This window comes from Sinohyriopsis cumingii, chromosome 2 (genome assembly GCF_028554795.1).
Source record: "Sinohyriopsis cumingii isolate HCF-2022 chromosome 2, ASM2855479v2, whole genome shotgun sequence".
In the NCBI taxonomy this organism is placed as follows: Eukaryota; Metazoa; Mollusca; class Bivalvia; order Unionida; family Unionidae; genus Sinohyriopsis; species Sinohyriopsis cumingii.
The window spans coordinates 80248091-80260155 of NC_142962.1; the positions used below are offsets into that span (position 1 = coordinate 80248091).

The window sequence follows — 12065 nt, forward strand, 5'->3', positions numbered from 1 at the left end:
TAAAAATTAAATAAATTTTAAACATTTATTGCGTGCTGAGCAAATCATATTTTATTGGATTCAGAAAATGTCATGCAGGGAGTGTAGATTTGTGAACAAGGTATCGAGTGTCATTTGTGGGCTGTATAGCCGAACCTGAGCTAGAGTATTTGTGCATAGAGAAACCACGCCTCAATCTGTATAACAGTGCAATTGCCAATGGTCGATAAACCAATAAGCGTCAGGAATTGTCTCTGTGTCGACTCCCCACCTTGAGTCTCGGCTTCGCGTAGCTCGCAAACAATGATAAGGTCCAGCCTACCCATTACTGAATAATCATCTGACAACATTGAGGGGATAAGATATGTGAGCAAGCCATCAGCGCGCTCATAAAACATGATTGCTTGATTTCTTTCTTTGTAGACATGTACCTGGCGAGAGCGCTAATGTATTTAAGTACTATGATAGGCTAAGAGTGTGAAATTGATTTCTTTCTTCAGATGGAAAACCAATTAGTAATGAATGGCATGAAGTCCAGCAGCTTTAGCGTAGATGATATTCTAGACTTACACGAGAGAAAATTATTTTGCAGTCCCATCACTGCTAACAACGCCACCGTCATGACTGTATTCGGCATAGCTGGCACACATGATGTACCCGAATCGCCACCCGTAACCAACTACTCTGACAGTATTAATATTCCTTATCCCCGATTTCAACACAACCAGAAAGTAATTCAATACTCACGTAAGTATTTTCTATAGCTTGTTACAAATTTAATATCAGTGCAATATATTATACATTTTAAATTATGAGACAGTGCTTAAATTTCCAACATGTATTTGAGCTTAAAAATCAGATGATTTTTTCAAATTTATTTCAAATTGATTAGGACTAAACGGCGTACTCAAATAGAAAAAATATTATATCCGATTTTTGTTCAAACTGCTTTTACATAATCTTAAAGTCGGGTAGTGTCTTTAATATCAAACCTTTTTATCATACAGTTCTGGTATTTTAGACCCGTTTTGTGTTACACGAAATGATAATTCATAAATTGCCATAATACAACCTGAAACTCATATAAATTAATAAAGTTATGTGCAAAGGTACATCGGATAACTTTTGAGGTAGACGGAACACTGTTTGAGATGAGACTTACAATAACAAAACTAATGTATTCAAGTCACTTAAACAGATGGGACGTATACAACTATTATGTTTATAACATCATGTCAGTCACTAGACTTACAAAACTATTATATTCAAATCATCGTATCAGAGATGAGACCAGACTTTACAATATCAAATCAACATGTCAGAAAAGACCAAGAGATCCTCTTCCATAAAAATGTAATTTTACAGTCATCATATTTTGAGAAAATCCTCGTAAGATGATTGTTCCTTGAAATGCTGCATTGGTGATTTCTATTGACGTATAGAAAAATTATTAACCCTCTACGCAATGTCCCTGACCGCCTTAGTTATGTACCCTGTCTTTAACCACTGATTAAAAGCAAGAAGAGCGATGTATTTAACATGTTTATAAAACTCATGGAATATTTTACATACTTGATTGTCGCTGTATAAGCTGATTTATATTTGCTTTGGGTAAAATAATTTAAATCATGAATTTTTTAATTGATTTTGAAGATACTAAGCTTTTGTCAGGCTTGTTTTGTCAGGCTTGTTTCAAAGAATAAATCATTCTTAAAGCGAACTCGTCCTCCTAGTTTTTACCGTTTATAGTGAATTGCATTCTACAAATTACAATAGAACGAGATAGACAATCATCCATCGAATTAAAGATGTAACTTTTCTCATCGGAGTTAAACATTTTGTACATTTGTAAATTTTCTTTTGTTCCCTTGGAATATCAATTATTTTGTTAAACAAAAGTAACAGAAAACAATATTAAGATGAGTAAAGGGACAATATCTTGACTCTTCTCAATTTGTATGATACAAAACAAAATTATTATTGCGTGTATTAGATATGTGTTAGGTTTACAGTTATTTTATTAATCAACATTTACATCGTCATACTTTTTATATTAAACGGTTGAAGAGTTAGTAGTAGTAGCAATGGTCTCAGTAGTAGTAGTATTTGTGGTGGTGATAGTGGCGGCTACTGCATCGGCATAAGTACTTTTACTACTTCTTTCACATCTCAATGCAAGCTTATTATTTTCAGAACTGGAACAAATGAAGTCACCAGGGAGCAATTTCAATGAATCGGAAGGTGAAGAATCGCAAGAAAATATTACATTCCAGTCCAAAAATACAAACATATCACCAGAGACCAGAAAATCAGAAAATGAAAATATCATTGAGAGCGATGCAAAGCATATTGAAAATGAAACGCCGCAAAAGAAGAAGAAACGGCGAATATTATTCTCGAAAGCACAAACATACGAATTGGAGAGACGATTCAGACAGCAAAGATATTTGTCCGCCCCAGAAAGAGAGCATTTGGCCAGTATTATCAGACTTACGCCGCTACAGGTGAAAATTTGGTTTCAAAATCATCGCTATAAGTTTAAAAAGGCTAGAAACGAACAAGGACTGGATATGAATCCATTAACCTCGCCAAGGAGGGTTGCTGTGCCCGTTTTGGTCCGAGACGGTAAACCCTGCCGACAGGATCTAGGTGCCTCCTTTGCAAATCAATTTGAGCATCATCAATCGCAAAGCAATTTCGTTCTTCCATCAAATTTTACCAACGGACTAGCCAGCTATAGTGCTACGCATTCGCCGCAGTCTATGGATCACGCATATGACATCATGAATTCCAGTCCCCCTTTGCCTATGAACATTAATATGAGTTGTGCGTATAATATGAACTCGATGAATGCCATGAATTCAATGACCTTCAGCAAGAACATGACCTTGCCAAACTATGGCCATCATCAACCACAAGCCAAATGGTGGTAGGTACTACTTTTTTGTGCTTGGAATATTTTCAGAAACTTTCTGTGATCTACTTATCCTGATGCAGTGAAGCCAGGCTAACAGCCTAATTTTATTCAGGTTTTAGAAAAATTATTTTGTCTCATTTCTCAAAACGTTTTTATTATCTGCATCTTATGGATGGGCATAGACGACATATGTAACTCAGATTCCTCCACACTCATTTCTAAATTATATGTTCTGAAGAAATGTAAAATGTCCTATTTCGCATTTGTCATCCTCTTCGTGGTGATAACTGTTAAATTTCAAGTTTGGCTGCCAAAATACAGGTAACTGTAACCTGTATTTAAAGACCATTCATTTAGTCCACATTATGTCGTGTTCAATGGAGTCATCTGCATTAAATCACCCGTTTCCAGTCGAACATGTGATAACGATGCATCAGTTATAATTGCTTGGAAATTATCCTTTAGCAACTCCGTCAAAAACAAACTTTCAACTAATATTCTCCTATTTATAGGTGTGGCTGATTGTTTTGTTGTAATTATACTGAGTTTATTTTCTGAAACATATTTTACTACCTAAAGTCGTAATTGCGACAATTGGAACAGAAATATGAATAAATTCTTTAATTTGTTCATATATAAATGACTTTAAAAATGAAATGAAAAGAATTTAGTGTATTCTCTAATTTTGGAAAGAACTTGGGGAAGATTATGCTTATGAATTTGTAAGGTGACACAGTACCAATGAAAACGAAAGGTCCGTTATGTGTATTTTAATGTAGTGTGTATACGCACTTAAATTCGAGTCCAACTGCAAACTACACAGACCCAGATCTGCCTTTGTATAATGTGCCAGTAGACCTGGATATATGCAGTTTGTTAGAAGTAATCCGCATCATGCGACGGAAGATAGTGTGTATGTTGTTTGAAGCTTGATTAAACTTATGATCGAATATAGACGGTAATACGTTTATATTGAATGTATATTTATATAGAAAAAAATTCATGGGTATGTTCTGGTCTTTCAGGTGATAACTGAATTACGTGGTCTTCAATAGGATCAAAAACGATCTCAATTGTTTGATGCTGCAACCATGGAATAAAATAAAAGTCCTGAAAAGAATTTCTATATGTGTCACGTACCGCAGCAATTATGTGTAAATTTTCAATGAACAGATCCTGAAGTGGGGCCCTTCATGGATAATCAGTTTAGACTGCCACCACAATTTTTAATCGGGCACCAATGGGTAAGCAGGTTTAATATTTCTCTTTGAACATTCAACGGGAAAGCGAGAACTGCTATTTTCTATTAGGTGACGAATTTTAAAGAAAATGCATGTCGTATATGTGACTCATAAAATTTTTGAATGAACCTAATATCAGCTGAAGAATACATGACTGAATATCAAATCAAGTGTATTTTGCCACTGTGTAATTCAGATGATATCCCAATAAGAACAGTTAATAAAACCTGTATTATTAACTCATCATTGGAATCTGCAAAGCTACTTATGCTCTGTATGCTCTGTATATATTTTATTTCTACCTTCAGCACAATAATTTTATGTAACTTTCTTTAAGAAAAAAATGTGCTCATTATTGAATTTAACATCGTTAGGGGGGAATGATTATAACAAAGAAACAGCAGATTCTCTGAAAGTTAAAATTATCACATATAATGTGTATTGAATCTTTTAGTTCTAGAATGCGTGATGTGATAATCTTCCACCTAAGGGTTTTTTACTTTTCAAACAGTACCGATATATATATATATATATATATATATATATATATATATATATATATATATATATATATATATATATATATATATATATGTGTGTGTGTGTGTGTGTGTGTGTGTGTGTGTGTGTGTTTTATTTGAAGATCTTTTCCTTTGTTGCCTTTATTTTTGTTCTGCCATCCGGGGTGTCAACACTTATCGGTCAATACAGAACTAAAATTGTGTTGATGTTACGTTAAACACTATGTGTGTGTGTGTGTGTGTGTGTGTGTGTGTGTGAACCGTAATAATGTAAAGTTGGTAAAGTTGCCTTCCGTTTAATATCTAGCTCAGATCAGCAACATTTGTATATCTAGCTGGTACATTAACAGACCCCTAGAAAATGTTTGTTGTTCTTCTCATCAGTTTTTATTAATTTTGAGATACATTTTAGTTTCGAAATGTCTTCTTTACGAGCGAAGACTTATACTTTGTGCCGTAGTTCTTTCAAAAACGAATATGATTTATCCAGCGCTATTGCTATGAAACCAGAATCGTATGTACGTCCGAGTTACAAGATTGTACAATAATTAGCGTGGAATGTGGTTTGAGGAAATGACACCCCTTGCGTAATCAACTCAAAAATATAGTACACCTGCTTTTATATCAGTTGATGAAAAGGAACAAATCTATTTAAAAAAAACAGCTACATTTGTATTATTCTAAATGATGACTATTCAGACTCATTCTTTTTCTTCAGGTTACCTTTGGTCCAGAAGCAAGAATGCGGAGTTTCATAAGAGTCACTTTCTCAAATAAAACGAGCTAAATGGTTGTTCAAAACCTCACGCACTGTTACATTTAGGCAGATTTCTGTAATGCATGAGAGATTTTTTCCAACTTGAAATAGAATAACGTTTTTTATCTTTATAATTATTTTTCATACTCCCTATACAAATAACTGACACTAAAATTTTAATAGTAAACCATTTTACTCCAATTGTAACAAATTATTATTTCTACTGTGTAATTATAGATTGCTTAGGAATTATTTTACTATGGATTAAACATAAAATGGACTTTAATATTTTGAAATGTTTGAGCCATTACCACACAATATTGCCGACATGATAATGAAACAAATGTACAACATGATAATGGACTGACACGGATGAATCATGGAATAGATGTTCCAGTAATTACAAGGAAAGTGTTGGCATACAGTGGACTGCATTTACGATAATTGACAGAAGTAATGTCAATTTCCGATTAATTGCTATTACAAATATATCTCACAAGTCTCTATTGTTCCATTTGTATTGAGTCTTGTTGCTAGAGAAAGGTAACAATTAAAGAAGACGCGGTAGTACTTAGCAATGTTTATATACACTAAATATGATCCATAACTGTTAATAAATATGTTTCTCGAATAAAACGATCAATTTGTTACCAAAATCTGAGTAAATAAAATAAAGAGTGAGTATAGAGAAGCTAGAATAAAATAAACGGATGCCTCATGCCATGCTGTATATCTCTGTTTCCGGACTCCATCACCGCATCTTTAATATGAAAAAGTTATATATCCGGTCTCGTGTTAAGTCAAAAAAGGAGATCATAGGATCTTGATAAAACAGTGAAGTGCAAATTATAAATTAATACTGTGTCAGCATATTGATGTTTGCTGCAAACAGTCTTTGATTACAATTAAAATTTTTAAAAATCAGCACAATTCCAATAGCCACGTACACGAACTTTTACTGTCCGTAATTCAATTTTAGATCATAGCATTTATATGTGTACATTTTCAGAACAAAGGCTTTAATCGAGTGACAATAATCCTTACAATACATTGTACAATTTTGGATTGTGTTATGATTGTTAATATGATTTGTTATTGTATCGTGAGGCTAAGAACTGATTCACTCGTTATTACGTGGTGGTGATGGGACATTAATATATCATGCACATTCTAGAGATAACAATGGAAAGGATATATCATTTGTTTTTTATTGCATTTAATATGACAGGTGAAAACCTAAGTCTAAATTAACCATGAAGGTAACTGTTGACCCAGTGAAATTTCGAAATAATCAACAGATCTGTGCCTCTGTTGATATCACTGAACTATCACAAAAGATAAGGAGCGAACTACACTAAGGGGATGTGCTCGATCCACCATCAAGACTACGTAACATCTTCATCTGAGCTACCGAGTGGTCTTTGTATTAACTGGGACAGATAGCAGTGATGAGTAAACATACGTTGAAAGTATTTATATAAAATTGAAGAGGCAGCTGTTCTAGACACACTGTTTTAGTCACTTACTGATGTTACATATATCGGTGTCGGCATTTAATAATATTGATTAATCTGAACACTTTAGAAATTAAGAATAACGGTTTATTTCGCTCACAAACATAGTTATTTAGCTAGTTGTTTGATTTGAAACTATGACATACCCTTCACCCCTCTCACACATTTCTACCATTGATTGTTAATACGTTGACTCTAAAGGTATCAAATGAAATCGGGCTTGGAACTCTATTTAAACACACACACACACACACACACACACACACACATATATATATATATATATATATATATATATATATATATATATATATATATATATATATATATATATATATATATATATATAGAGAGAGAGAGAGAGAGAGAGAGAGAGAGAGAGAGAGAGAGAGATGTATTTATGTATGTATGTATGTGTGTGTGTGTGTGTGTGTGTGTTAGGGAAGCCCTTCCTTTTATATTTTAGGGTTCCATACAATCAGGCCGTCCAATGATGATCGTACTTTGCACTTTAAAGATCCACTGACTCCCTTAGGGCCATACTAAATACGTGAGTGCCGTCTTGTATATACTAATGTTACATGTTTAAAGAAAGTTCTTCCAGCAGAATGTTTTCTAGAATTCGGACAGCAAAACTTCGACTCTGTAAAGAAACATGTATTATCTTATATCCATACTTTTAAACACAGTATCTTCTTTAGGATAGTTAAACAAATATTAGCTCTCATATTTGTATTGAATTTCACCACAGCTGTATGTCGTACACTTAGAGAGATGGAATGTTTCCTTCAAATGAAAGTATCTGCATGGTATTTGTGTGAAATAATGTCTCAAACACAAACGAGGATAGCACTGGAGTAACGTTCTCTATTCACTGAGCAACGCCAGCGAAAAGTGACAAAAATTGCCAATCATCACTTTAAAGGAGAACCACACATGGGGTCCTGCAGCATCTATTTATTGATACATAAACAAAACGTTCCATGTAGTAATTTTCAGCAAGTCAATCTCAATACAGCTTTTTATTGGAAAGCTACAAATTTAATCATGATGGTAGTATAAGATATATCTATGAAAAAGGTTACGGAATATTTTTATTGGCTTTGGAGAAAACGAATTTTGAGAAGCTCTATGGAAAAATATTGATACTGTTTATTTTACCATTAAAAACAGAACCTATTGTCCAATAATTAAACTGTAGATAGTTAGAGAGTTATGCAAATCAATTAGCAATATATTGGAAAACTTTAAGACACCTGATTTGTAACTGGTGTTTGAAAAATATAAAATTTATAATGAATAGTGTAAAAAAACAAGGTAAAGCTACAACACAAAAGAACTTATTTTATGAATTATAAAACCCGAAAAGTTGGAATCCCAGGAAATTATAGAATTTCTTTAATTTGTGACTATTGCTCAATGTTTCTCGCCTGAATACTATTTTTCAAAAATGTTACTGCTTTGCATTATCAAACCAGGAAACTGATGATGTTGTAGAACATAAATATGAAAATGATTTACTGGACCAGGGAATAATTTTTGAAAACTAGATGAACATATAACAAATGATAAAATGACAGAAGCAAGCAGAAATCTCGAAAATTAGTCACCAAAGATGTAAAATATTTAATGCGATATTCGAAAGTGGCCATTTCTCTAGGCAAGGAAGGGAGAGGGTAATTGTATTTGTATTTAAGTCTTGCGAAAAGTGTAGGTATTACTCTAAGTTACTTTGGCATATATATATATATATATATATATATATATATATATATATATATATATATATATATATATATATATGTGTGTGTGTGTGTGTGTGTATGTGTCTGTGCGTGTATATATACAATATATATACATACACACACACACACACACACATATATACATATATATATATATATATATATATATATATATATATATATATATATATATATATGACGAATAACGGTTCTTTCAAGTGCACTGGATTCAACAAGGGATCCGGTGTCATAAGGATTGATTTTAACATACATGCAAGACGAAATGTCAACGAACAGTGTAAAACTATTTTATAATTTGCCTAAGCACTATTGGCTCTAATTATTGTTCAAGTGCATGCACTAAAACAGAGATAAGACAATCAATAAACACAAGGAAGCCTTGAAAATACAAAAGTTTACATAACTATTTCTACTGGAATAAAAATGTTTGATTTTCAATTAGTTGATTTCCGCTTGACTGATGATGTTGTATAATAGTTTATACCCAACTACAAATTGATGAACCACATCGCCATCTATTTGTTTTTAACGTAAAATGGCATAAACATAAATTAGATCCCGGACATTTCGTTGTTATAGCTGAGTGGGTGAGATTAATGAGCAAAATGAAATAATTACTTAAATGAAACTATACTGGCTGTAAATAGATAATGATTTTGTTTGCGCGTGGTTGTCTTTTTCGAATCTTCGTGGTTTAAGCCGTTTGGCTTCAATGTTCTAAGGCGGCGAATCCAGTGAGATTCCATTTCTTTCCTGGTTTTGGAACTCCAGTTGGGGTTATGATCAATTACAATTAGTGCTGCATCGCTGAAAGAGTGACCATGAAGACGTGTTCTGCATCTGGACATTTGTCCAGCTTCTTTGTCATCCAATCAGATATGTGAGGATTGATCCTTTTGTGTTGCTTTTCAGTTTCTCTGACACACTGAAGACCACAAATCTTACATGTGATGAGAAAAATTACATTATCTGATTTTCTCGTTCTGTTTGGCCCATGTATGTTTAATATTTTCTTTTCTATGTTGCCCTTTATTTCTGTATCATTGATGAAGCACACCCACTGCTATGGTGAAAGCTCCGCCGATGCTAAACGTTTACCCTCCAGACTTCCCAACAACATATTAGCATACAAGGGTGGGGGCATTGTTTTACCTAATGCGGTCCCATTTATTCCTATGTACAAGCAGCACTTTTTCATGTAAATAATTCTTTCATTTTGCTCAGTGGTAACTCACTCAGCTGTACCTATTCTAAAGCAATGAAATATTTGGATATAAGTTATGGTTACGTAAATTTATATTTAAAAAAAAACAGATGGCGATGAGGTGCATTCATTTGTAGACCCACATAGTGTACAACATCATCAATCAAGCTGAAGGCAGCTAGTGGAAACAACAAATATTTTCAAGCTTTGATTTCAGTAGAAATAGTTTTGTGAACGTTTCTTTTTTCAGCACTTTTTGTGTTTATTTTCAGATGGGGTTTGTTAATAATGGGTGGTTGTCCATCCAGGAGAAGGTAAACTCAGACTTCAAACCTTCGATGCCTTACAACTATACCCTCTCATGGGAAAGGCTAAGGGAGTAAACCCCAACAGAAAATCCGGAGACGGATTCCCTAAAGCGGCTTGGCATTGCTTTTAGTGTCATATCGGCAACTCCTGCGACGTCGCTGGTGCCATACCATATCGTTTTTTCTTTTCATTGGATCCATCAGCTGCGTGAAGAGGGGGGATCATCTGCATATGCAACAGCTGAATCTCCATATCACCCTGCTCAGGCTTGCGCCCAAGAGAGGAAACCTCAGCTTAGCTTCACAACGTCGACACAACACGGGAAGCAGCAGTTTACTGGTTATAAGTCACCGCTCAATTGGAGTCAGACACTAGGGGTTGCTTCCGACAATGGAAGAGACCAACAGGTCTCACTGGACAGCTACCACATGACTCAAGCTGGGCAGCCCCCGGCTAATAAAGTGCCTTCCAGCCACAGTTCGCCTGCCTTGCTGGGTGCGTAGGGTTTAAGGTACGCGAATACCTGATAACCGGACTGCAATTACTGCACAAAGAAATAACAAAAGAACACCAACAAGAAAACCTCCAATCCTCATACTAGGTACCTGAAATGTCCGGACGATGCTGACTGGGCGCTCAGATAAACACCAGGCAATCAGCGATGCTCGAAAGACTTCAGTCATCAACGACGAACTTGCAACACTCCAGTTCAACATCGCCTCACTATAGGAGACACGGCTACCAAATTCCGGGTCCCTCAGAGAAAAGAACGTTCTTCCGGCAAGGAAAGAGCGCCGACGAAGCCAGGGAGTTTGGTGTTGGATTCGCCGTCAGGAACTCTCTGCTGCGGATGATAGATCCCTGCCGTCAAGGAAACGGAAGGCTGTTATCACTCCACTTCCACACCACAACCAGGCCTGTCAACCTTATCATCGTTTATGCTCCCACATTAAGCTCCAACGCAGATACAAAGGATGAGTTCTACGTCGAGTTAGACTCGCTCACCGACCAAATTCCCAAGGAAAAGAAGTTTATATTACTGAGCGACTTCAACGCTAGGGTGGGTGCCGATCATGTCTCTTGGCCTTTTGGCAAGAGGAAGATGAATGAGAACGATCAGCGACTCATAGAGATGTGCTCGTTCCACGACCTCATCATCACCAATTCATTCTTTCAGACAAAGCCACAGCATAAAGTGTATTAGAGGCATCCCTGGTCCAAACACTGCCACTCTCTGGACTTGATCATGAAGGGTGTGTTTCTTACCCATACCTTCAACAGCGCTGACTGCGAAACCGACCACCCGCTGTTGTGCTGAACCACGTGAATAACGATGCCCTGAACGCCATTGAAAACTTCCCTCTCTGTGGCAGAACTATAAAAGACCTTATAGAAACTGTCCTTAGGTAAAGCCCCAGGGAAGGATGACAAACCAGTAGAAATCATCAAGTGCGGCTGCACCGTGCTGCTCACACACATGCACGACTTCCTCTGTAAGTGCTGGGATGATGGTGCAGTGCCTCAGGACACGGAGACGCTAACACCGTAACCCTGTACAAGAACATGGGCGACAGAAGCGACTGCAACCTCTATAGGGGCATATCCCTTCTCAACATCGTGGGTAAAGTAATCGCACGCGTTATCCTGAACAGACTGCAGACGCTTGCTGACATAGTTTATCCAGAGTCTCAATGCGCGTTCCGCGCAGAGAAGTCCATAATCGACATGATCATCTCCGTCAGGCAACAGTAGGGGAAATGCAGAGAACAACACAGCCCCCTCTTCCTGGCCTATATAGACCTCACCAAGGCGTTTGATCTGGTCAGCAGGGACGGACTTTTCACAATCCTGGCTAAG

The 12065-nt window shown here is 35.9% G+C and overlaps 2 protein-coding genes across 3 annotated transcripts; both read left to right on the top strand.

Moving 5' to 3' along the window:
• The first annotated feature begins 319 nt into the window (after positions 1-319).
• LOC149805262 (uncharacterized) lies at positions 320-6136 on the top strand. Of its 2 annotated transcripts, XR_016418424.1 has the most exons (4): positions 321-726; positions 2173-2908; positions 3922-4140; positions 5377-6136. XR_016418424.1 is itself a non-coding variant. In XM_089948924.1 (3 exons), exons 1-3 carry the CDS (start codon positions 480-482, stop codon positions 5414-5416), a joined length of 1023 nt encoding a protein of 340 aa, XP_089805050.1. In that variant the 5' UTR covers positions 320-479; the 3' UTR covers positions 5417-6136. The 2 variants fall into 2 exon arrangements, 1 of the variants encoding a protein (XP_089805050.1); XM_089948924.1 differs by lacking the exon at positions 3922-4140 and having other exon boundaries at positions 320-726.
• Positions 6137-10869: 4733 nt separating this feature from the next.
• Positions 10870-11412, top strand: LOC149805263 (protein CFDP2-like). The gene has a single exon (XM_089933786.1). The coding sequence runs from the start codon at positions 10870-10872 to the stop codon at positions 11410-11412; it is 543 nt and encodes a 180-aa protein (XP_089789912.1).
• Positions 11413-12065: the final 653 nt, after the last annotated feature.